Source organism: Enhydra lutris, unplaced genomic scaffold (genome assembly GCF_002288905.1).
Source record: "Enhydra lutris kenyoni isolate GAN:26980312 unplaced genomic scaffold, ASM228890v2 scaffoldscaffold54, whole genome shotgun sequence".
In the NCBI taxonomy this organism is placed as follows: Eukaryota; Metazoa; Chordata; class Mammalia; order Carnivora; family Mustelidae; genus Enhydra; species Enhydra lutris.
In genome coordinates, this window is record NW_019154138.1 from 10197876 (window position 1) to 10224950 (window position 27075).

The following is a 27075-nucleotide window of genomic DNA, read 5'->3' on the forward strand; positions in this document are numbered from 1 at the left end:
AGTGAGAGGGAGAACATGACCCAGAGCCTCTATTGTGGTTTCTGCAGGAAGAAATGGATGAGACAGGGTAGGCAAATTTGAGCAAGCTTAGGATGGGATACTTTGAATAATGTCTGTGGACTCTGGGCTATAAAAGGTGTCTCTCGGGGCGCCTGGGTGGCTCAGTGGGTTAAAGCCTCTGCCTTCGGCTCAGGTCATGATCCCAGGGTCCTGGGATCGAGCCCCGCATCGGGCTCTCTGCTCAGCGGGGAGCCTGCTTCCTCCTCTCTCTCTGCCTGTCTCTCTACCTACTTGTGATCTCTATCTGTCAAATGAATAAATTAAAAAAAAATCTTAAAAAAAAAAAAAAAAGGTGTCTCTCATTGTCCAGTACTCAGCCCTGGAATGATTTAGGACAGGGGAACTGTTGGCTTGGTGAGAGGTAAAGGAAGTGGTTGGGATATAGGCTCTCAACCGTTTGGTTAATGGAAGGTGTGTTCACAGGCAAATTGTTTGTTACTCTAGGCATTAGCTCATCCAAAGAGGGAAAGCTCCTGGGGTGGAGGGGGTCAAAGGCCCCAAGATGTCACGGCGCCTTAAAATGTAGCAAATAAGAAACATGACTAATACATATCTTCCTTCCCATGAGCCCCTTGCTCATAGCTCTCCGAACCCAGAAAATGCCTTTCTGTATGAAGTTCTACAGTGCATCTCTCAACACTGCCACTGTCCACAGGGGCAACTGTGGCCAAGTCTGGTGGCATATAACTGTCAACCTTAAAAATAAAACTGCCAGTTATTTTACCAGCAAAAATAGGTTTATTCAGGAATAGCAGAGTATGCCCATCCAGGGCAAGCAAGCTATGGCAAAACCAAAGACAAGACCAGAGAACACATGAGACCTGGCTCATTTATGGAGGAGAGGGGCACTTGGGGAAGCTGTTATAAACAAGAAATCCATTGGAATAAAATGGGAGTTCAAATACAGTGGCTTCTCATTGGCTGAGTTGGGACTGTTTCTCATTGCCTGGGCCTGTGGAGGAAAGCCTTTCTTCCTCTTGCTAAGGTAGTAAAATTGTATCCATGTGCAAAGTCCTTCTCTCCCTGTTGGATTTGTAATAAGCGAAGAGTGGTGGGGCAGGAGAGCTCCCCCTGCTGAATCTCCTGACTCCATTTTAGTGAGGTTTCTCTATTAATTTTCACATAACCATGATCCCTTCCCTACCCCTTTTCCCCCAACTAGACAAGGGACTGCACCTGACACAGATACTCATCCAGTCTATAGGGTGGCTGGCAACATAAGCCTCTTACGATCTTTTTCAAAAAGACAAACTGGGCCAATTAGATTTCCTCTTTTAAGGATTCAAATTAAGAGCCGCAAAAGGAGATTTCCAGTGGGTGGTAAGGTGAACTGGGAGGCTCTGAAGTAAACTCAGGACCTTTGTGAGCCAGACGTAGCCCAGTGCTTTCCCCTATCTCCTCCCACTCCATCCCTTACCCAAGCCAAAATATTACAAACAGTCCATGACTATCTGGGGCTAGTGCTGGAGGTTTTATTTTTTTGTTTTGTTTTAATGTTTCTTTGAAGTACAAAGATTAATAGATTCAGTAACAAAACTGTTGTAAATAGGTCTGACTTGATCAGGCCTGAGTCGGAGGCCACAATGATGCCCACTTATAAGCCCCCAAACGTGTTGCTAAGTGTTTTTAACTTCATGTAAACATTTAAAGGACCACGTAAAATCTAGTACAAATCATCCAGACACTTCAATGGGCATTTCCAGCTCCCTTTTAAAGTTCCCACACTGTGGGGCACCTGGGTGCCTCCGTGGGTTCGGCCTCTGCCTTCTGCTTGATCCCAGGGATCAAGCCCCATATCAGGCTCCCCACTCAGCGGAAAGTCTGCTTCTCCCTCTGCCTACTGTTCCTCCTGCTGTGCTCTCCCTCCTTCTATCAAATAAACAAAATCTTTCCAAAAAAATAAATAAGTTCCCACACTGAGCTCACACTCTGCAGGGTACAAATCTTCCCTGCGCAGGTAGGGACTGCGCCCCGCCCCTGATCACGTGGGACCAAGTCCGCAGGCTGTCGATTGTTTCTGCCTAGGCAAGCCCGCCGGGATCGATTGCTCCAGTCTGGCCCATCCGCAGAGCGGGAAAATTTTCAATCAGCCTGGCGGCCACAGCAAACCCCCACACTCTTCACAACCTTGACCAGCATCCGCTTTTTCAGGCTTTTATATCTCGGACTCCCGGCACCACACGAGTGGAAGCGAAGAAGTTCAAGCCGCCGCCGCCGCCGCCATGTCTGAGGCTTATTTCCGGGTAGAGTCGGGGGCGCTGGGGCCTGAGGAAAACTTTCTATCCTTGGACGACATCCTGATGTCCCACGAGAAGCTCCCGGTGCGCACAGAGACCCCCATGCCTCGCCTCGGCGCTTTCTTCCTGGAGCGGAGCGGAGGGCCGGAGACTGACCACGCGATCCCTCAGGTAAGCCTGCCCACGCGCGTTCCCGGGGAAAGGCTACAGTTCCCGTTGGGCGTGGCCGCCGCGCCAAAACCGTGATCCCCCTTGGGATTTGTCGTTTTGGGGGGGATGCGGGCTTTATGCACAAACAAGCTGTAACCGCCGGTCTCGGCGCGCTGAAGCGCTTTCTTAGCGGCGGCCTCCTGTGTGAAACCGAATTTATCCTAGGTGGTCTGATACCATTTTTGAAGCTGTCCAAATTGAGCAGTGCCCCCGCTCGCCCTGTCTGGTGTCTAAGGCTTAAAGGACCGGCTACTACTGACGACTTCAGGATCGGGGGGTTCTGATCACGTTTGTCTTAAAACGACAGCGTTGGGTTCTGTAAGAGGATGTGATACGTCTGGGAACCCGCAAATTGCTAGATTCATTCCTGCGCAGCGACGACGGTATCCGCAGCCGTCTACCGAGGGCTTCAGTGCCGGCGTGGATGGTGTGGGGGAGGGAATCTTCCCTTCTGTGACTCCTTTAATCCTTCTATGACCCTATAGTTGGATCTGGTTACACACCAGGAATCTGAAGCCCAGAAAGGTTGTGTAACTTGTTAAGGGTCCCACTGCCCGTGGTGAGTTTGGGATTGGAGCCTGGAGCTGTGGGACTTCACAAGCTAGTTTGCCCCAGGAACGGGCTCAAGATGGTTATTTTGTTATTTCCTCTTTAACCTACATTTTGCTTGGAAGGGTATGTGAGTTTGGCGTGTTTGTTTCCATTTTTATCAAAGTAATCCATATACAAAGGTCAAATGGTGACGACAAAATTTCTAACAAAAATTAGGGGCCCTGCTTTGCTTTCCCCCCAGTTTTCCTTGCCGGGTCCACCTGGTCTGTCGACTTTTTATTTAAAGAGTTTCTTCAGGATTTGCCTCTGTGTTTAAAAATAATAATCGTGAGCTTGTTTTTTTGATTTGTAGAAAATTAAGACGTTATTTCTTAGCTTTGCCTTATAGTCAGAAGGATTGTGTTATACACACTTGTAAGCAGAGATGTGCTGCCCATATGTTATTCATATTGCCTTCGTTTTACCAAATGGCCTTTTTTGTGTTCCAGGATTCCAGCCAGGTCACCCCCGTTGCATTTAGTATCCCGTGTCCTTGGGCTGCTCTTGGCTGTGATAGTTGATCAGATTTTCTTTGTTTTTAGTGACCGTGACAGTTTTGTGGAGTGCCGGTCAGGTAATTTGTGGAATGTTCCTCAGTTGGGATTTGTCTGATGATTCCCTCATGGTTAGACTGATTTGAGGAGGAAGATCACAGAGGTGAAGTGCTATTTTCATGGCGGCATATCAAGGGCATATAGTGTCCGTGTGGTTTATCACCGATAGGAACCTCCATCACCTGGCTAAGGTAGTGTTTGTCAGGATTCTTCACCATAAAGTTACTTTTTCCAGGGCTCCTGGGTGACTCAGCTGCTTAAGCATCCAGCTCTTGAGTTCGGCTCAGATCCTGATCTCAGAGTCGTGGGATTGAGCCCCGAGTTAGGCTCTGTTCTGGGAGTGGAGCCTGCTTAGGATTCTCTCCCTTTCCCTCTGCCCCTCCCACCTCTCTCTCTATCTCACTCTTTCTCTCTCACACACACACTCTCTCCCTCCCTCTCTCTCTCTCTCTCCCCCAACCCCCCCCCCACCAAAAAAAGTTAACTTTTTTCCACCTTTCCATACTGTTCTCTTTTTGGGAGGGAGTCATTATACACAGCCTCACGTAAGGAGTGGGGAGTTATGCTCTACCTCTTTGGGGGCGGTGTCTACATAAATTATTTGGAATTCTGTTTGGGAGATTTGTGTAGGATGGTTTTTAATGACATATTTAATTTCATTCATAGATACAGGACTATTTAGGTTTTCTGTTTCTTCCTGTGTTTTTCTTGGTACATTGTTTTCTCCCCTAGGAATTTGGACGATTTCATATAGATTTCCAAATGTAGTGGTATAATCTTCAAAATATCCTTTTACTATCTTTCTGACATCTGTAGGATTATATTGGTGTCTTGGTTTTTATTATTTGGGTTTTTTTTTTTTTTTTTTTTTTTTTTTTTTTTAAGATTCTACTTATTTAGGGACACCTGGGTGGCTCAGTGGGTTAAGCCTCTGCCTTCAGCTCAGGTCATGATCTCAGGGTCCTGGGATCAAGTCTCACAACAGGCTCTCTGCTCAGCAGGGAGCCTGCTTCCCTCTCTCTCTCTGGATAGTGATCACTATCCATCAAATAAATAAATAAAAGCTTTTAAAACAAACAAACAAAAGATTATATTTATTTATTTGACAGAGAGAAAGAGATAGCGAGAGAGGGAACACAAGCAGGGGGTGTGGGAGAGGGAGAAGCAGGCTTCCTGCTAAGCAGGGAGCTGATGCAGGGCTCGATCCCAGTGTCCCAGGACCCTGGGATCATGACCTGAGCTGAAGGCAGATGCTTAATGACTGAGCCACACAGGTGCCCCAGTTTTTATTTTTGATATGGAGAAATTATGCTCCTTTCATTAGTCTTCCTAGGAGTTTATCAATTACATTAGTCTTTTATTTTCTTCAAAATTTTATTTAAATCCTAGTTAGTTAACATACAGTGCAGTATTAGTTTCAGGAGTAGAATTAAGTGATTCATCACTTACATACAATACCCAGTGTCATCACAAGTGCCCTCCTTAATGCCTCTCACCCATCTAGCCCACCCCCCACCTCTCTCCCCTATCAACCCTGTTTATTCTCTATTGTTGAATCTCCTATGGTTTGTTACCTTCTCTCTCTCTTTCTCTCTCTCATTCTCCCCCCTCTCATGTGTTCATCTGTTTTATTAGTCTTTTAAAAGAACTAACTTATAACTCTCAGTTTTCTTCTTTGTACCCTTGTTTTCTAGGTTATTAAGTTCTTAATTAGTTCTTTACTGCTACTTTCTTTGGATTTAATTTTCTATTGTTTTCTACCCCCCACAACCCTGCCCATGCATTTTGAGATGGGTCCCCAGGTGATTGATTTTTCAGCTTTCCTTTATGCATTTTTTAGCTCTGCATTTCCTCTGAGCTCAGCTTTAATTACATTCCACAAGTTTTGATTTGTTGTATTTTATTTTCATATCAGTGAGTTCAAAATAATTTCTAATTTCCATTGTGATTTCTTCATTGACTCATGGTTATTTAGAAGACCAGTGCTTAATTCCAGACATGTTTAGATTTTGCTTTTCTTCTTTTCTGTTTTTGATTTCTAGTTTAATTCATTACCCTGTGGCAAGAGAATGTAGTCTGAAAGATTTCGGTCTTTTGAAAGAAAGCTTGTTTTATACTGCAGCATAAAATCCACTTAAACATTCTATATGCACTTGAATAGATATATATTATGAAGTCATGATGTGTGATAAATAATGTAAGTCAGGTCAAGTTTGCTGTTTTGTTGAGAACTTCTCAATCCTTATTGGGGTTTTGGCTATTACTTATCTAAAGAGATATGCCAAAGTCTCCCACTATAATTATGGATTTGTCTATTTCTCCTTTTACTTCTGTCAGTTTAGACAGATGCCTCTTTTTCTTGTGGATATGATGACCCTTTTATTATTGTATCTCTAGTCTCCTTTCTTTTGATTACTATCTGCATGACTTTTTTTTTTTTTTCAATCTTTCTATGTCTTTTTATTTAAGATATATCTCTTTTGGGGCACCCAGGTGGCTCAGTGGGATAAAGCCTCTGCCTTCGGCTCAGGTCATTATCTCGGGGGTCCTGGGATTGAGCCCTGCATCGGGCTCTCTGCTTGGCGGGGAGCCTGCTTCCCCCTCTCTCTCTGCCTGCCTCTCTGCCTACTTGTGATCTCTCTGTCAAATAAACAAACAAATAAATAAATAAAGATACATCTCTTTTAAGCAGCATATAGTGGGGTTTTGTTTTTATTTGGTTAGACAATTTTCCAACTGGTGTATTTAACTTATTTACACTTAATTTAATTACTGACATATTTGTGTTTATTTTTGCCTTCCTACTATTAACTGTCTGTCCTGTATTTCCATATTTATTTCTGGGATCATTTTCATTCTTCAAGATTTACTTACTCTGTGTCTTCTGGTGATAAATTCTCCATTTCTGTCTGTACAAGGGGGTCCCCAAGACCAATCCGCGGTTTGATGATTCACTAAGAGAACACAAAGGACTCAGTATACAGTCATTCTTATGTTTACATTTTAATACAATAAAAGGCTATAGAGTAAAACCAGCAAAGGGAAAGGGTGTGGAGAATGAAGTTTGCAGAAAGCCGGATACAAGCTTTCAAGTCCCAGTGGAGTCATACTGGATGCACTGAATTTCTCCAGTAATGCATTGTGACATGTGTGAAATATTTGTGTACCAGGAAAGCTCATTAGAGACTCAGTACCCAAGGTCTTATTGAGGGCTAGTTACATAGGCACTCTACCTAACATATACAAAGATTCCAGGCTCCCAGAAGGAAAGCAGGTATTCAGCATAAACCACATTGTGCATACTAAGCACAGTGAAGCACATGTATCCATTCTGAGAATAGTGGGGACCCTCCTGAAACCCAGATTCAAGGACACCAAGGACCAACCTTACAAGCAGGCCTTTCTAAGGAGGGCAGTCTGAGGCTTGCTGTGTTAACTTTCTGCACACTTCCTGTGTGAAAATACCTTTGTTTTCCCATTACTTTTTAAAGGATATTTTCACTGGGTATAGAATTTTAGATTTGCCGTTATTTCAGGCCTTTTTAAAAGATGTCATTCCAGGGGCACCTGGTTGATTATTTCAGTTAAATTTCAAGCCTTCGGTTCAGTTGATGATCATGGAGCCCTACATCAGGCTCCCTGCTCAGTGGGGAGCCTGCTTTTCCCTCTGGCCCTACCCCTTCTTGTACTGTCTCTCTCAAATAAATAAAGTCCTTTTAAAAAATAAATAAAAATAAAAGATGTCATTCCATTTTCATTGTTTCGTGTCTTCCTTCATTTCCGTTGAGAGATTGGCTTTGACTCTTCTAGCTCCTTTTGTAAAAGATGTGTTCTCACCCCCACCAGCAATGCCTTCTAAGATTTTCTCTAGGTCTTTGTTTTTCAGCAATTTGAGTAAGATGTGCTGAGTTGTGGTTTTATTAATATTTATCCTACTTCAGGGACACCTGGATGGCTCAGTGGGTTAATCTCAGTGGGTTATGCCTTCAGCTCAGGTCATGATCTCAGAGTCCTGGGATTGAGCCCCGCATCGAGCTCTCTGCTCAATGGGGAGCCTGCTTCCCCCTCTCTCTCTGCCTGCCTCTCTGCCTACTTGTGATCTCTGTCTGTCAAATAAATAAATAAAATCTTAAAAAAAATATTTATCCTGCTTCATAATGTTCCTAGAATCTTGATTTGATATCTCTCTTAAATTTTGGAAATTCCATGACTATTTTCTTCTCAGATACTTCCTTTGCTTCAATCTATTCCTCTTCTCTTTCTGGGCTTCAAATTACATGCAGGTTAGACTGACTTCCTTTCTTTCTACCACATTCCACATCTCTCATGCTGTTTCCTGTATTTTCTTTCTATGCTTCAGTTGGATATTTTCTGTTCACTCTTTTTTTAAATTCATGACCCTCTATCTGTGTCAAATCTGGTAGGCCAGTCAAATGTAACAATCTATTGAGTTTTGTTTTTTTTTTAAGTGGGGAGGGGGAAAGGGAGAATCCCAATAGGGGTCTCAATCTCCGGACCCTGAGATCATGACTTGAACTGAAATCAAGAATCAGATGCTTACCCAACTGAGTCACCCAGGCACTCCCCCCTGTTGAGTTCTTAAAGTTCAATTCTTGCATTTTTCAGATCTGGAATTTCTAATTGATTTTTTAAAATTTGTTTTAAAGCTAGTGCCTAATTACTCTTGATATTTGGTACAGAAATTGGACTTCATTCTCTCTCTATCCTTTTCTTCTCAAATCTTGATCCCTTATGTTCTGGCTTCTTTGGAAGCCTTGAACTCAGCATTTGTCTCCCTGGCCCTGGGAGGTTGGCAAAAAGCTCTGCTCATACACGCTGCAAAGCCTCTCCCGCCTTTTGCAGCAGTTCTGCTCCATGAGAGTTCTATGCTATTGTACCTCCTTCGACTTAGTTAGGTTTGACTTTTATTTTTTTGGATATTTCTCTCAATTTCTGGTCTGTTGTGGCCCCCTCACCATATTTTCCAATTCTGTTAAGGCTTTAAAAATATAGATTTATCTTTTCTGTCATCTCTGAAACTATGAAGTGGGATACAGAGGGCCTGTGGTCTGAGGTCAGACTGATACTGTTTTTCCATCTAGCCCTTGGCACCCAGGGTGTGCTTCTTAGCACATAGCAGGCCCCAAGTCAGTGTATATGAGGAATAGATATTGAATATTCAGAGAAAGCGGAAATGTTTATTATATTTCTGAAGTGACTGCAATTGGGAGTTTTTATTTCTGTGAGTTAGAAAACTTTCCCTTAATACCATGGTTTTGTTCTGTACTTTGCTTTCGTTGAATAAATCCATTTATTGCCGTTCCCTCATGACATTGAACTTGAGCCCCTGCGGTTCAGTTTTTCAGGTCACAACCAGGCTTCTGCACATGGTAGCCCTGCCGCCAAGGAAAACAGCCAACACTGATATTTGCCAATGGAGTGTGTATTTCTTTTCTAGCACACATGCTTGCTATGTGATTTGTTGTTAAAATCTGTGTTCTTGTCTGATGCAGGGCTCAAAGCTTGAACTCCCCTTGTGGCTGGCAAAGGGACTTTTTGACAACAAGCGGCGGATCCTTTCCGTGGAACTCCCCAAGATCTACCAACAAGGTTGGAGGACGGTGTTCAGTGCCGATGCCAATGTGGTGGACCTCCACAAGCTGGGGCCACATTTCTATGGGTTTGGCTCCCAGCTCCTGCATTTCGACAGTCCAGAGAATGCAGACATTTCCCAGTCTCTCCTGCAGGCAAGTGATTGATGTGAAAACCTAAGGCACTGCACGGGCCCTGGGAGCTGACGTGGTCGCCAGCAGACTTCACTGTTCTCGGGGAAGTGTACCATTTACACGGTTCGTTCGTTATTCCACGTCAGCCGATGGTTAGACTGTGTTTGCTGATTATATACCTACTTCAAAATGATTGGTCTGCAGCTTTTCATATTTGCTTGTTAAGACTTGGGACCAACAGAAAGTACTGGAAATAAGAAAGGGATGATGGTTGACCACAGGGACAGGCTCCCAAATGTACCAGTCCAGCCCCAGGACTGGCCTGAGGGCGCCTGTCAGGAATGTACCTGTTACTTGTTCCCTTCCCTTGCTCTGGGGCTAAGATGTGGCTCTGCATCTGCGCTGTGTCCTCACAGTGTGATCTGGTCAAGCTACTTGTTCTCTCTAGGCTTCTCAATTTTTCGCCTGTTAAGTAGAGATACAATAGTGCCAAAATTACCACATCACAGTGAGATTATATTGTGCTATTTAATAAATGGTACCTATTACTGTTATGTTCCATGGACAAGACAGTGTTATGCACATAGTACCATCCTTTAGGTATGACCTTATTTTAACTTTTTATTCTGCTAATATTAGAAGAAACCTCCTTTTCTACCTCTTGTTTTACTCCTTCATTTCTAGCTTTATAAGAATCGGTGGCTAAAGATACATTTCTGCCCGGTGTTGGGCTAATGTGTCCTTGTGCAATTTTTAATGTGGCTAGTAAAGAAACACTTCATTGCTCTCCATTCAGATAAAGAAGCCAATACACAGACTGTAGACCATTGGAGCTTAGGAAACTCTTGTGAGCAGGAAGCTACAAGTGAGGAAAACCCATTTGTCTTACAGTATCTCCAGGACATGTTCTTGAACTGGAACACTGCCCTTGGCTAGTGATTTCTTTGTTTTCTTTTCCCATCATTGCTTTGAAGTCCTGTAAAGTTGCTGACATATAAGGTGACATCGCCACAAGGCCGAGGAAGAAACTGAAGCCAGGGCTCGTGGTTTGGTCTTGGAGCCCTAGGGTGGAGTGACACTCCTAGATCACATGTGTCTCTGTCCTGCTCTCAGACTGAAAAAAGTAGAAAATGCGTTCAGTTAGATCAGGAATCTTCTTTGGTTGAAACCTGTCTGCACATGTCACTGTGCATTATTATGGCCTTTGTCCCTAATAACAATAACAGGTAATGCTTTTCGAGGAGCTTCTTCTTGCCAGTCATTTGTGAGATGCTTTACAGGTGTTCCTTCACTGGTTTCTGTAACAACCCATTGGATTTTCCTAATAGTCTGTTTCACAGACGGGGAAATTGAGGTGTGGCAACGTGATACAACTTGAGTGGTAGTGGCCTCAGACCTCCTTCCGACTGAGTCCAAACTTCCCCTTCGTGACATTTAATGTTCAGGGATGTTCAGGGATGGGCCACCTGGCAGCCTCCGTCAATGGCTTGATCTCAGGGTTGTGAGATCAAGCCCTTCTTGAAAAGGATGAAGAGATTACTTAGAAATAAAATCTTTAAAACAAAAATGTACGGGGGTAAAATGGATCTGATTTCTCTCATTCGCTTCTCCTTCAGACATTCATTGGACGTTTTCGCCGCATCATGGACTCCTCCCAGAACGCTTACAATGAAGACACTTCAGCACTGGTAGCCAGGCTGGACGAGATGGAGAGGGGCTTGTTTCAAACAGGACAAAAAGGACTGAATGACTTCCAGTGTTGGGAGAAGGGGCAGGCTTCTCAGATCACAGCCTCCAGCCTCGTTCAGAACTATAAGAAGAGAAAACTGACTGACATGGATGACTGAAGGCCAGAAGAACACAGAAGTGCTCCTGGTGGAGGGAACCACTCTGTGTGTCCTTGATAGGAGCCTCGCTGACCTTCTATAGGACCAGAACCGTGTTCCATGTCATGGCTTATTTCCTGCAGCAGTCCGTGTGGGAAAGGATGTGCTGTAGGAGGTCCTTGACCTATGAGGCATATGAGACTATCCCAACCTGCTGACGCACAGCCCAGGCCTACTTAACCCATGAACCCCCAGCTGGAGAGAAACCAAAGTCCTTTATAAAGAAGGATGGTTAATACATGCATCGCAGTACAGTTGGAACTGGGATCCCTTGTGCCTGGGAGTGTAATAGCCTCCGATGTCCAGTTTCACTAGCTCCACAGGACAGGTACAAATGGGCCGTCTTCGCCTGCTCACAAATGTTCACGTGAGCGTAACTGCTGCTCCATCTTCCTCATGGGTGCTCAGAGGACAGCAGGCAGCCCTAGGATGTCAGCCTTACTTGTGTCCCCTGCCTGTGGGGAGTTACCCCAAGCCAAGAATAAAGAAGAAAAAGGAACAGGCAGATGAATGGTGGGACTTTTACTGGTGGGATGAATGGAAGGGGCTTTTACACATTGCCTTCCTCCTCTGTAGCCAGGGCTTTGGGGTCTAGGTGCACAAAGCTCTGCAGGCAGCCTGGAGGGGAAATGGTTAACCTGAGCCTGGCTTTTGTCTTGAGATCTTCAGAGCCACCAGCACAGCAGTTCCTTCCCTCCCTAGAGCAGCTGTCAGGGAGTCATTTGGAATCGCAAAGTAATTATTAAAGGGCGTGTACCAGCTCTTCTTATATTGAAAACCAGACTTTAGGGTGGCTGGTTAGGAAGGGCCCCATTTGAGAAGCTTCACGGGGCAAATGTAAGTAGGTAGGAGACCTTGACGCTGTTTTCCCTCTTCAGTAAATTCGGCAGCACCATTACCTACAGGATTCCTGACCATGTACCGAGGATCTGTTTCAGCAAGCACAGAGCTCTTCCCCGGAGATCAAGGCGGAAACCTTGGCCTGAGTAAGAAGCTTTGTTCCCTGCAGGCCACCCCATTTGAAGGATAGTTGTCTCTACGCTGACTTCCCACAAGTGACAACTGTCTTTGTCATTAGAAATTATAGAGGGATTTGGGGATCCAAATTGTGCAGATGTCTCCCTGCAAACTTAGAATGCCAGAATGGCTTTTTAAATGCATGTTTCAAGATGGAAACAGTGTTTTTATAATTTGATTTTGGTGCTAAATAAATGATCCGTTTTGCACATGAATACATTCTGTACAAGTACTATTTCTGTAACTCGAGTACTACAGATGATCAGACAAAGCGATCAGAGAATTTTGTCTTTGATCGTATTTGACAATAATGCCCAACTAAATCTGTGTTTCCGGGGCTGCTCTTTTGTTTGCACCAGACTCATGAATTTGAGGGACGTTCTCTGTAGCAACGATTTGTGTCCCAGGAAGGTGGGCCTTTCTTTGCTAGCACGGTGTTTGCATAGAGCCAGGGCCCGGAGACAAGGCATAGTCAGAGGGAGAAAAGTGTATTGTTTCATTTTTGGATTCACTGTTTTCACAGAGAGCTTTGTATTTAAAGTCTGTCCTAAGGCGGCTGCCATTTTTTTCTCTTGTTGGGAAAAAAAAAATTATGCTGGAGTCACATGCTGGAAATAAGTGGGTATGCATGTGCAGAATTTATTCCCTGTTTTACATTTCAAACAGATTATTATAAGTAGCTTTTGAAACCTATTTCCAGTTACAAGGTTGCCTTCAAGCCTTTCAATTACTACCCCTCTCCCCTGCAGTCCTCCCCCAATCAGGCTTATAGATCACTATTTGTTCCCTTCAAAGAGGTGAGTTTTTCAAAATGAGTCCACAAATGACTGAAACAGCAAACTGCTCTTAAAATCAATAGCTGGAAAACGTGTGTCCTTTCCCCTTAAGGCTCTGTTCCCAGGTAACTGAGGCCTTAATTATATGCAAACACCTCACCACATTCAGGTTTTTCCCTGGGACCATCCGGGCTGCCAGGGGAGTGGGGCAAGTCTGGACTCCTGGGTCTGTCCCTCCTGCTCTCCTTGACCTCTGAACTTTGGATGGCCCCAGTCTGAGTCCTTGAGTCTCTCCTAGCCTAGCCGTTCTCCCTCGTGAGGGCATCTTATCCTATCTCAAGCTTTTTAAATATCTACATGCTACCCAAAATTTGATCTGCAGCTCAGACCCTCCCTCCAACTCCAGACTTGGATCCCGCCACCTACTTGACATTTTACTTCAACGTCTGACCTCACTTGGCTGAAATGGAACTAATCTGCCTCAGTCTATTCCTCCTATAATTTCTGTCTTCTCTGTTACAGACAACACTATCCTTCCCTCTTGCACAGGACAAAAACCTGGGTGCCTCCTTGGCCCTGCCCTTCCTCTCCATGTCTTTTGGGTCTATCTTCAAATCACCTGTACGATCTGACACGTCTTCCCCCACCGCCAGTCTCGCACTGGGTGGTTGTGTCACCTCCCAACGGCCCCCTGCACCCACTCTCCACCCCACCTTGAGACTTCTCACCATAGCAGCCACAGTGGTCTTGTTCAAAAATAAGTCAGATCTTATTTATTCTTAGCTCAAAGCCCTTCCAAATCCAAGAAAAAGATCATTCCACCATCCCAGCCCCTTTTATTAAAAAAGTTCACTTAACCCCAGTGATCTGGAATAGAAAATTTTTTAATCTGTTTTTTAAAAGATTTATCTATTTCATTTAGAGAGATAGTGAGTGAGCAGGAGGAGGGGCAGAGGGAGGGAATCTCCAGTAGACTCCCCGCTGACCATGGAGCCTGTGGCGGGGCTCAATCTCAAAACCCTGAGATCATGACCTGAGCCAAAATCAAGAATTGGATACTTAACTGGCTGAGCCACACAGGCGCCCGTGGTGTAAAAATTTTTTAATGCTTCTGTAGCCGAATTAATTTGTTTCTTATTTTAAATATAAATTGCGTGTTCTGCCTAAGAGAGTTCTCAGTATCTTACAAAGTTTCTCATTAATCTCTCAGCACCACTGGACCTGAGAAGTTTCCGGAACACTGCTTCTGAAGTAATGCAGTCAGAATGCAGAAGTATTGAGTGACTTACTCAGGTCAGCCCCACTGTGAGTCTGTCTGTTCTGTTCCCCCATCCTTCAAGAAACCCCAAAAGAGCTGTTCATCTTTATGCTTGAAACAGTTGTGCTTAAATGAAAATATTTTACACATCTTAGCAAAGGAAAATAACTGTGCAGAGGCCGTATGTGTATTTCTGAAAGCAGATATCTTTGTGTTTAAAAGAAGAATTTATACTTGAAATGACTTGAACAAAATGTAGGATAAATGCTTAACAATAAGAAACTTAATCTTAAAATCCTTACCTCGTATGGGTAAGCTGAAATTTTTTAATTCAAATATACACAGATAATTTCTAAAAGACAATTAAATACCCTGAAACGTAAAGAAATTGCCTGAATTTGGAATTCTGTTGCTCACTCTTGATATCACTATTTTGAGGGAGCAGTAAACTCCCCTCCTTAATGAATAGTGAATAAAATCACTAAAATAGTGAATCAAGGGGAATCCTGAGACCATGTATAACCACACTCCTACTGAGAGCAAATGATTAACAAAGGTGACAGGCCCAGCCTGCTTTTGTTTGAGCTCATTTTGTTGATTTTTCCACAGGCCTGTGCATTTCTGTCTAGCACAGAGACACCGTAACCCAGCCCACTTGGCTGGCAGCCTTCCTTAGGACACGAACATTCTCGTTTCAGGGTACCCTCTCCCATTGCCTGTGCTGTGGTTTAGGGGAAGGTACAAATGGGGCTCCTCCCGAAAGCCAGAGGTCTCCTTTGTCTGCTCTTCAGAGATCAGAGTCAGGTCAACTGATGGGGCACCATTCCACTGAAGATAGTATAGAGAGGCAGCCTATATCCTCCGCCCAGCGTCCCCCCTCATCTTATGTAACTGTGTGCATTTATTAAACTCTGTTAACTAAGCCACGGGCTTTATTCACATTTCACCAGTTTTTCCACTAATGTCCTTTTCCTGTTCAGAATGCAATTTAAAATCCTCCATTGCATTTAGGGGGCAATCGGTTTTGAAAGCAAAAAAGAACATCAGACTCTTCCAAACTATGTTAATTTCAGGAGTTCCGCTTATTGGAAACGTTTCATTGCATTGATGTAAGTCAGGGCGGCCAATTAGGGGCTTGTTGGGCCTTGCCCAGGAACGAGCTGCAGGTCAGTTCATCAAAAAGGGAGAATATTAGCTTTTCACCTGAAAATGTCACTCACTGGTACTTGGATCTGTTGGGAAAAGGTCTCTTTAATTTTACTTAAAGCTTTTGCATTCTCTCTGACAGCAATAACTTGATTTTCTCCCCTTTCCCTTCTGGCACATACTAGCTAATTTTCTTTGTGTCTAAATGAGTTTAAAAAGAGCACAGCTTTATACACCAATATTATTAACAAGTGTCAGGACAGCTCTGAAAATAGTCCTGGGAACTGCTAGTGTTTCAGAATCCATAAAGGGAGCACACAGAACCAGCCAATCCTTGCAAACATCTCCCACCTATGCCTAATTAAGAAAAAACCAAAAAACAAAAAACAAAAAAAACCCTCAGAGTTTTTAATCTTTATGTTGTTCTCTGTTCTTGTATCACCCTTGAAAGTTTGATTCCCACACAATTTCCATGCCTCCCTTTGTGCAATGAACATTCTTCCCTGAGGAGAGTTTCTTTTCTTTCGATCCAGAAAAGCAAATGAGTGACAAAGGAATATAGATTCAAGGGCAACCAATGAGACAGGTCAGAGAAAGGGGGTGTGATTTATTGAAGGGAATGTGTGGGAATGATGCATGTTGACGCTTGAAGACTGGGGACAGAAACCAGTAATAAGAGTTGGCATTTGCCAGAACCATCGGTTGGAAGAGGTGACAACAGTTGTTCCCAGAGAGTGGCCTTATCTTAATGGGAACAAGAGGGCTTGGCACTCTGCTATCTTGTAGGCTCAGGAGCAAAACACTTAACAAAACTTTTCAAAAGCCACTGTCATTTTCTAATTTAGCATTTCACCTTCACGTCTTTATCTAAGATTTTCAGATAAATATTAAGTAATGCGCCTCTTTTCAAATCATTGGGAAATCCAAGAGGGGTTTTCTCAGGTTTTGAGCCAGCTCAGGCCTTGATCCACATTCCAGAGGATTCTCCTGGCTGAATGTCCACATCATTTCAAAGATCTTTAGGGGGGGCTGTCCGCATAGCATGATACATCAAGTTTATTGGCCAGGAGTGAAAATTAAGTTCTGCAACGTTTAAGGCATTTTTCAAAAGACATTAATAAAAACTAACAAACCTCACTCCATTTTGAAAGACTAGTTATCTGCATAGACTGTTGTGATTTTAAAAGGCTTTTCTGCCACTGCACTAAGACAAGCCACAGGAAAAAATGTGTCCGGTTACCTATATGTATTTGTCGAGAGAACATGGTGAAGCTGAGTTACGTGGCAATGAGGGTATTGCTTCACTTAATTACAGCGGAAACACACTCACCTCCTTCCATTTAGCCCACGAGTGTTCTGTGGGGACCCGCACCGCACAACAGATCTCTCAGGAAAGAGATGATGTTTTCAGACCCCTGCCGTGGTCATTAACTCTGGAAAGTCTTACAGAGGTGGCTTCGTGATAGCATTCTCCGTGGGACCCCTTTGTTTAGTGATTTTATCCCTGTTCTTCCCAGAAATGTAATGGTAGATGGCTGCCTGATGACCCACTCATTCTCTGTCTGACTTGGGCCAAAGTGCAGGAAGATGCAGCCTAAGGAGTTTTAGCGATCCTAGGGGTGGTGGGGCGCTGGGTCCGGCACAGTTTGTCATCTGGCTCTTTCCTCCTGCCCCAGGGTCTTTCCTGGTGCCTCATTTTACCAGCCTCCAGCCTCCACTGTGGGTTCTGGGCCCAGAATTTGTTCTGGAGGCGGTGACACGCCTGCTTTTTCCAAATTCTTCCCCCAAATAAACAGATACTGGAATAATGGGGTGTTTCCTATCAGACCTTGCTAAATTGGCAGCTGTGATGGAGTAGCTTAGAGCCAAAGGGGTCCATGAGGATTAACTAGGACAGGCTGTGAAGAATACTTAGTTTCTTTCTAAGTAATCTCTCTACCCAATGTGGGGCTGGAACTCATGACTCTGAGGTTAACAGTTGCACACTCCACAGACTGAGGCAGCCAGGTGCCCCTGTAAAAAATACTTTTTATCGTGTTATATTTACATGTTGATACATGTAAAAAAAATTGTGCCATATCTTTAGATTATGAAGTATTGCAAAGGAACACCCATGAATGTCCCTTCACTTAGGTTCTGGAACATAATCAATGCTTCTGGGTTTCTTCTGCATGGTCCCTGCTGCCCCCTTCCCCTGGAGTAGCCACCCTCCTGGACTTTATGTTTATGACCCCCTTGTGTTATCTATCTAATGAATATATTGTTTTGGTTTGGTTTCAAGCTTTCTCAAATACCACGCTGCGTGCACCTGGCCTCTCTCACTCAGTTTTAGGTTTGAGCTTCCGGCCACCCTGGGGCAGCTCCTTTTTACCATGGAGTGATACAGCCTATTGTGGGAACATGTCACAGTTTCCAGAAGCCTTCTCTCAACACTGGACATTTGGCTCATGTACGGTCTTTTGCTCTATCATCAACATTGTCACCGTGCACATTCTTCAATGCATCTGGGTCATTTATTTGAGAGTTTCTCAGGGATGAGTTTCACCCAAGAGCGAAACTGCTGGCTTATAGGATAAATTACTTGTTTGACCTCACAAGATGGTGCTGAAAGGTAGCGATCTCCTCTCCGATCAGCGGTCCTCACTATTAGAGTTCTTAACTTTTGCCCATTTAATGGGTATAAAATAACTCACTGTGATGCTGATTTGCATTTTACTTAACACTAATGAGGCTGATTTTTTAAAATATTTTTTTATTAAGTTTTTTTTTTTATTTGACAGAGAGAGAGATCACAAGTAGGCAGAGAGGCAGGCAGAGAGAGGGGTAATGAGTTGAGCAGAGAGCCCGACGTGGGGCTCCATCCCAGGACCCTGAGATCATGACGTGAGCTGAAGGCAGAGGTTTAACCCACTGAGCCACCCAGGTGCCTCTAGGCTGATTTTTTTAAATATATATATTCACTGGCCATTCATGCTCACTCTTCTCTGAAATGTCCTTTTATGTGTCTTACCTGTTTTTCTACTAGGTTGTTTGTCTTCTTATTGATCTACAGGACTGTTCTGGATACTGATCCTTTGTCAGTTATCCATATTGCAAAAATATCTCCCAGTTTGTGGCTTGTCTTTTAATTTTCTTTGTTGTATCTGTTGATGAATAGAAAAGTTCTTAACCTGCTTTTTTAATAGAAGAGAGCCTAGGTACAATGAAGTGATAGGAATTCCAAGTAAAATAATTACTACAGAAGAATGAAGTCGGACCCTTACCTAACACTATATACAAAATTTAACTCAAAATGGATTAAAAATCCAAACATTTGACCTAAAAGTATAAAACTCCTAGTTAAAGAAAAAATAGGGAAAATCTTTATGGTATTGGATTTGGTAATGATTTCTTGGACCTGACACCAAAATCCCAGGCAATAGAAACAAAAATAAGCAAATGGGACTACAACAAACATGAAGCATTTCTGCACATCAAAGCAAACGATGAACAGCATGAAAAGGAAAACACAGAAAGGGAGAAAATATTTGCAAATCATGTGTCTGAGATGGAGTTAATGTTCAGAATATATAACCAACTCCTACAGTTCAACAACAGTAAACCAACCCAATTAAAAGTTGGGCAAAGAACTGCATAGACTTTTCTCTAAAGATGACGTACACGTGGCCAACAAACATGAAAAGATGCTCGACATCCCTCATCATCAGGAAAATGCTAATCAGAACCACAGTGAGAGAGACAGCACCTCATACTCATTAGGACGGCCACTGCCCAAAACAAAACAAAAACAAAAACAAGTGTTGGTGAGGATTTAGACAAATTGGAACTCTTGTGCGCTATTGGCGTGAATGTAAAATGGTGCAGCCACTGTGGAAAACAGTATAAAGTTTCCTCAAAAAATTAAAAATGGCATTACCACATGATCCAATAATCCTACTTCTGGGTATACACACAAAAGAACTGAAAGCAGGATTTTGTAGAGATACTTGCCTACTCTTGTTCATCGCAGCACTGTTCCCAATAGTCAAGAGCTAGAAGCAACTCAGGTGTCCATCTCTGGATGGATGAGTAAATAAGATGTGGTTTAATCATACAGTGGGATATTATCCAGCCTTAAAAACAGGAAATTCTGACACCTGCTAAAACAGGGATGAACCTTGAGGACATCATGGTAAGTGAAATAAGCCAGTCACAGACAGATAGATACTTATATGAGTTATCTAAAATAGTCAAACTCCGGGGCTCAGCTGACTGGACATCTGACTTCAGCTCAGGTCATGATCTCAGGGTCCTGCGATCCAGCTCTGCCATGGGGCTCCCCACTAAGCAGGGAGTCTGCTTCTCCCTTTGCCTCTCCCCCTACTCATTCTTTCTCCCTCTCTCTCAAATAAAATAAAATCTTTTTAAAAATTTAAAAATTAAAATAATAAAATAGTCAAACTCTTAGAAAGTAGAATGGTGGTTGTCAGGGGCTCGGGGTCGGGGGGCAGAAGGAATGGGGAGTTTGAGGCTATAGAATTTCAATTTTGCAAGATTAAAAAGTTCTGGAGATCAGTCGCACAACAAAGTGAATATACATACCACTACTGAACTTACACATTTAAAAGTGGTCAAGGTGGTAAGTTTTATGCTACCTATTTTTAACCACAATTCAAATTCTTTAAAAATTTTTAAATGTTATGGCTAATAATAGCTGTCATTTATTGAGCACTTACTCAGTGACACCAGCTTTCTATGCATTATCTCACTGACTCTTCACAACAGCCCTGAGGGATAAATAGTGATTCATTTTTATTCTTATTTTAATTTTCCCTCATTTTCCTGGAAAAGTGGCTCAGTGAGGTTAAGTCACTACTCAGTGTCACACAGCAACAAGCACCGAGCCCAGGACTGGAACCAGGTCCAGCTGCATCTGAAGGTTGAGCTCTTCACAGCACTGCAGTGTTGTCCCGTGGGCAGGAGAGCCCGGCCAGGCGGCGCGGGAAGCCCTCTTCCCCGCACGCCGCCAGATGTCTTGTTCTTCAGCCGTGGTCCTTCCAACAACTTCTGCAGGCACCTTCATGCCCCCCACCTCCGAAGGGTCTCCTCTGGGGACATTGGCCCAACATCGACCATGTCGCCCCACCACTATCTGCGATATAAATAGGATTCCTCTCTCTGTTTCACAACACTGCTCGTGTCTTTGACAATTCATGCTCATTCCTGAGATTGCAAGCTGCTATTTTTGAAAAGATATTTTGCATGGCGTCTTGCCCCCGGGGTTCTTGGTATCTCACTTGGCAGAACACAGTGCAGCCCTCTGGATGTGATTGTAGGTGTCTAATATGCAACTTTGGCTGTTCCCAAAACTCCCCTCCCCTCCCTTCTGTCCCCTCCCCAATGCCTTGCTCAAAACCAAGTGCTGGGTGCTTGGCCTGATGGAAGGGAGGTTGGCAGAATGAAGAGTCCCCAGGACAAGGCTGGCTGGTTTCTGGCCTCTTCCAGTGTGGGTTTCACTGAGAGCAGGAACCATGATATATTCACGGAAGGCCTCTCTGAGGAAGGAGCCTGCCAAGTGAAGAGCCCAGAGAAGGTTACCGGCCAAGAATGTAGCAAGTGCCAAGGTCCTGGGTCAGGAAAGAGTGAGGTCTGTAGCTTGGCCTATTCTGAGGAAGGAAAGCAGGTGTGGGTGGTAGGAGCCTGGAAGGCGAGTGGTAGGAAATAGTGGTCAGATCCTTTGAGGGGTAAACACAACAAACTCCCACCCCATGCATGAAGCTGATAGGTAGGGGGTGGGGGGACATTACTAAATCATCACGAGCAAGAGCCTGGGAGAGGCCATATAGATTGCCTAAGAACCTACAGCAGGAGCACCTTCCCCAGTCAGGGTGTGTCTCAGGAGGGGTGACATTTAAGCAAAACCCTAAAGCAGTGGTTCCCAAAGTGTGGTTCTCGACCAAGAGGGTCAGCACCACCTGTGCATTCATGAGAAATGAAAATTCTCGGGTCCCGCCCCAGGCCCACCAAATCCCCCAGAACACCAAGCACAGAACCTTGCACGAAGTGCTCTGTTATGGAATGGTTGAATCTCAAGCCCTTTGGTTCCAGAAGATGCTCCCGTGTTAAGATACGGGAATGTGGTGGGCCCCCGCGCACCAGCAGACATGGGAGTGTAGCCGACTTGACTTCGAGGTGCAAAGGTAGAGAGAAATGCATCCCTCCAGCTCTGCTGGGTGAAACTTCACACTTGGCCTCCTGGGGCCCTGAGGGGGGGGGCGGGTACTTTGATTTTTACAAGGTATGAAAGGAACGAACAACATTTGCTGCCGCAGGTTGAAAGCCTTTAAACCAGCTTCAAGTTACAAAAATCAGGCACCAAAAAAGCAAAAAAAGCAGACAGGAAATGGCGTTATGCTCAACCTCTGCCAACTCAAGACCAGCTGCAGAGGATTTTGCCAGATTACCTGCTAAGCAGACCCACCACGGGGCTAAGAACAAGCCTGAGACTACCCCCTCCCCCCAACCCTGGGTCCTTTAGAAAAGAAAATTCTCTGCTTACAAACAGGACACTTCCCTTTAAAAGTGCGCCTGTCCACAGCGATGCAGAGCCCGAGGCCCGGACAACTTAAGTGCTGGGATAGACACAGGTTAATGGGGCTTTAATAGCAATAGAAACCAAATAGGTGTGGAGTCCCTCGTTCCGCAAGTAGAGGTGCTACCAGGTTTGGGTTCCATGGGTGTTAGGGCTGGTCCCCCCTTGGCAGCTGGACCCCGTGGAGAGTCCCAGAAAGGGAGTGAGTCCGTGGATTCAGTATTGAGAGTCAAGCAAGAGCAGAACCCCACGGCCTGATCTAGCCTAGATTCAGGCACACGCAGGTCAAACCATGTCCCTCAAACCCCTACAGACAGTGAAAGCTTGGGGTGCCCGTCCTGTGAGCTGTGCACCCCGCTCGCCACAACCTGCAGCCCTCCCTGCGGCTGCTCCTCCAGCCAGTTCAGATCTTCACAAGGTAGAGAAGGGGTCAGTTTTTGTTTCATTCGTGGTTGGGGCAGGGTCACTTAGTGGTGAAGGGCCCCAGCTCAGGGCTGAGGCTGCCTCGGTTCAGATCCCTGCTTTGCCAGCTTTTTGCGGCCTGACTTGGGTGCAACCCCTTACCTCTATGCCTCACTTTCTTCCTCTGTAAAATGGGCTCATAGTCATGCTTACCTTGTAGGGTTTCGAGGAACATGAAATGGATTGTCTGAGGCACCCAGCACAGAGGAGGCCCTGGAATCATGCTGGCTATGGGGAGATTGGGAACCAAAGGAGAACGAAGAAGTCAGGTAAGGCCTGGACCCAAGAGGGACATCAGCGCAGGCTGCTAGGACTGAGCCCTGGGGTGGGTGGGGAGGGGTACGCCAGAGGGGCCCTCCCTTGGGGAGGGTCATGGGAAGCCGGGAAGCAGGGCGGGCCGGGACCGGGGCAGCAGGAGCTCGGAAATGCTGCCAGGCTGGACCGGTGGTGGGCCGGAAGGGGTGAGAGGTGCTTGTAAACATGGGCAGGAGTGAGACCATGTAAGGCTTTGGAGCCCGGAACAAAGACGTGATTCTAGAAGCAATGGAAACAGGGAAGTGGTCCTTGGCAGAGGCTGGGGGCCAAGCTGGCAGCTGGGGGTGCAGAACACAGAGCACTCGGGAGGCACTCGGGTAGGAGAGCCCTGTGATAGGAGTGGGAGGCGAAGGGGCCAGAGGTGGGATATGTGGAGAGGAAGTGAGGAAGATGTGTGACCACTGACTGTGGGGATGAGAGACAGGTGGAATCCAGACCACCCGCAGGTTCAAGAAAGCCCCCAGAAGAAAACAGGTTTGCGAGACAAGAGGATCCCATCAGGTTCCCAAAGCTTCTGTGGTCCCCGTCTCTGGGCGTGCGCATGTCCTTCTGGCTGTGCCGTGTCCCACTTGACTTTTGTGGCTTAGTCTCCACGCAGCCCCACCTGCACCACCTTTTAGAGACCCCTTCGCCCCTTGCTGGCGATGGACCCTGTTTCTAGTCCCGAAAGTAACCAAGATCCCAGCCCTTCCTGAGACTTTCCGTCAGCTTGGAAATGGAGCCCTTGAGTGGCCAATGGTGGGGCATTTGGGAGTTTGGAGGCTTTTTTATTAAAATGATTTCATAGTTTGACCGCGTGCTTTTTAACTGATTACATAAATACTATGTGTTCCTGCACATACAGACTCGTGAGAGATTCAGATCATGCAGGACAAAACATAAGGTCCCCTCCTCCTCCACCTCCCACAGCCCACGCCCAGAGCCCGGCCCCTCCCCTGAGATAAGCCCCGTCAGCAAACACAGGGCTTTCTGCCCGGCCTGGCAGCTCCCTGACACCCTCCCGCGTGTCCTTGACGTACGTTGGACCTCATTATACGACCTGTTCTGCTCCTTCCCTTCTTGACCTAACAATATGTGTCGGAGATCTATCTATTTAGGCTTTTTTTCCCCTCTTTAACAGCTATGCAGTTTTTTTAAAATATTTTATTTATTTATCAAATAGAGAGTGAGAGTGAGAGTGAGCGAGCACAAGCAAGGGAGCAGCAGGCAGAGAGAGAAGCAGGCTCCCCGCCGAGCAGGGAGCCTGATGCAGGACTCGATCCCAGGACCCTGAGATCAAGACCTGAGCCGAAGGCAGACGCTAAATTGACTGAGCCACCCAGGCGTCCCAGCTATGCAGTTTTTAGAGTATGAAGATAATCATATTTTATTTAACCACTCACCTTCTCTGAAGGTTTTAGGCTTTTTAGAAATTTTCACAACAGTGCAGTATCATGAGACCTGAATTCAGACTCACATTGCAAAGATTTCTCTAGAGCACATTCCTGGAAATGGAATTACTCCTTCAAAAGGGAATATATGCCTAAAATTTGGGTACCGACTATCCAATTATCTTCCCAAAAGTTGTCTTTTCCTCTAAAAAAAAAAAAAAAGTCTCTTTAATTACACAAATAATTCAAGTTCTTATAAAAGCTCTAAAATATACAAACAAGACCAGAAAATAAATTTCAAAACACTCATCATCCCATTACCCAGAAATGACAACTGTTAACCTGTGATCTATTTGAGTCCTTTTATCATGCCCATATGGCTGCATGAATTGTTAGGAAAATGTGGTCATAATGGATACCTTTTTTAGAAACCTGTGTTTTGTAGTTAACTAGATACCACAAATGTCTTTCCAAGTCATTCAAGATTCTTCCTTGGTGACATTCGAGATTGCTAACATGGTTTGGGGGCAAGAGAAGCCAAAGCTTATGTGGAAGGAGGGAAGCTAAAAAGAATTTTTTTTGAAGGCTGTGCTGAGAACAATATTAACATCCCATGTGTAGGATATATTCAGATGAATCTGTTTATGTAGAAAAATTATTCTACAACCCTGGTTCTTGGGCATCTTGGAGAATCTGGTGAAGCTGTTTTCTTCCCTGCAATGTATTTGAGCACATAATTTGTATGTAATTTCAGGGGTCCATCCTCCCCTTACCAAAAAATTGCTAGTCTATACCATCATTTTATTTTGTTTTAATATATATGTATTTTATATATTTATATATTTAAATATATTTTATATGTGATTATATATAAATTGCATAATATATTTATATATAATACATATTTATATTTATATTTTAGAAAGAAAGGAAGGAGAGAGGGAGAATGTGAGGGGGGGAGAGGAGGAGGAGGAGGGAGATGGAGAGAAAGAATCTTAAGCAGGGGCCACATTCAACTTGGAGCCTGACACAGGGCTCGATCTCATGACCCTGAGATCGTGACCTGAGCCAAACTGAGTCAGACACATAACCGACTCACCCAGGTGCCCCTACACCATCACTTTAAATGCTTGCACTGAAAGCCTCAGTGTGGATGGAGCACAGATTATTTAACGCATAGGATAGTTAAGAATATGGGTTCTTGAATCAGATACCACGTCAAGGGCTGGCTCTATTTCATATTCCTCAGTCCCTCTGTCTGTCTGTGTCCTGGCTTGAAAAATCCAAACAATACCAGATGGGTTATAGGGTAGTGTGTGGTTTAAGGGTTCGTGTGTGTAAGATGTTTAGAACAGGGTCTGGCACATGGTAAGTGCTAATTAAATGTCACTCTTATTATTTCCCGTGTTTTGCTTTTGCAACATTTCTAACTATATCTTTGCACACATCTGTGATTACTTCCCAGGGATAAATTTCTAGATAGGGACTAGCTGGGTGGAATTAGCATATTTATAAGATTTGAAATATATAATGCAAAACTCCTCTGTGAAGATTCAGATTCAGTAATGAACCTATGACTGGGTTTACACTGGTAAGCAAACAGACCAAGCTCCCTGCCGTCATGGGGCTTGCATTAAAAGGTGGGTAGACAATAAACAAAATACAGAAGTAACTTATTTGCAAGGGACAAATACTATGGAGAAAAAGTAAGCAGGGTTGGGGGTTGGGAAAGCTGGGACAGCATGGGGGTGGCAGTTCTAAAGAGGGTGGTCAGTGAAGCTCCCTGAAAAGTTGACACTAGAGCAAGAGACCTAAAGGCCGGACACAAACATGAGGACAGCTGGGAAGGAGTGTTCAGGCAGAGGGGAAAGCAAGTACAAAGGGCCTGGGGCAGGAAGGTGCCAGGCTGTACACTAGGGGTACCTGGAAGGAGAGAAGACAGAGCCAGAGGAGGGCAAGAACATGTCACAGAGGGCTGGGCAGACTGAATCCAACTCCACTTTCGGAGCAGTTTTGCTTTTGTGCAACTAGAGGTCTAGGAAGGATGAGGTAGATGTTCAAGGAGACATTTAGGACAAATTGGAATTATGTTTTCCTTGTTACAGTCTATGCTGAAAGGAAGTGATAATTCTCACTGTTCTCCCTGAGAAAATCAGAGATTCCTTGTTGTCTGAGCCAAACAAGTGAATGTTTTCGATACTCAAATCCAGTCTCTTTTTCCTAGAACAGTGACAACCACAAGAAAAACGAAAAGACACGAGCGTGTTTTGTTTGTTCTGGGGCCGTGTTCCCGGACAGCCCGTTTTCTAGGTGTGTGGCTTGGAGACCGTGGTCACCAGGGGAATTTAGGGCTGTGAGTCTGAGATGACATTGCCAGGGTTGAGGGTCCCTGAGCCCCAGGCTTCCCCCCTCATCTTTTCCCTGTACCCTACGAAGCACCAGCTTCAGAGACACGTGCAGAGGGTGGAGTGGCCAGCTCTGCAGAGGCTGCAGTTCAGGGCAAAGAAGTAGCAAAGTGCTGGTTCATGCTGGGGACCACCACGGCTGAAATCGTGACCTTGCATTTCCACCCAATTCCTCGAATTGCAAAACCTCCGCTTGGGATAAATGAGAACATCCCAGGCGCTTGGGCAGAACCAGGCGCTGAGCTGAAATGGTTCTAAAGGAGGGGAGATGGATCTCGGTGTGGAACAGGAGATGCCTGTTGCCACGTGGGGTCAAGGCCAAGCCCTGGCAGAATGCTCACCTGTGCTGCTCAGGCTTCATCTACACCTTGATGGGAGCTCCCTTTTTGTAACTTGGCTTGTGGCCGATAAGTCACCGATTACATACCACTGACAGGCACAGGGCTGCGTGCCATCAGAGGGCTATGAAGGACTGTGCCTTCGGAAGCTGC

At 44.8% G+C, this 27075-nt stretch overlaps 1 protein-coding gene across 5 annotated transcripts; it reads left to right on the forward strand.

Annotated features, from left to right (window-relative positions):
* The first annotated feature begins 2233 nt into the window (after window positions 1-2233).
* Window positions 2234-22669, forward strand: LOC111157382 (GINS complex subunit 3). 5 transcript variants are annotated; one of them, XR_002641298.1, is made up of 4 exons: window positions 2234-2468; window positions 9166-9399; window positions 10995-12250; window positions 22655-22669. XR_002641298.1 is itself a non-coding variant. In XM_022518746.1 (3 exons), exons 1-3 carry the CDS (start codon window positions 2283-2285, stop codon window positions 11223-11225), a joined length of 651 nt encoding a protein of 216 aa, XP_022374454.1. In that variant the 5' UTR covers window positions 2234-2282; the 3' UTR covers window positions 11226-12486. The 5 variants fall into 5 exon arrangements, 2 of the variants coding, with proteins under 2 accessions (XP_022374454.1, XP_022374455.1); XR_002641297.1 differs by lacking the exon at window positions 22655-22669 and adding an exon at window positions 14268-14339; XR_002641299.1 differs by lacking the exon at window positions 22655-22669 and having other exon boundaries at window positions 10995-11592; window positions 12143-12486.
* The last annotated feature ends 4406 nt before the right edge of the window (window positions 22670-27075 follow it).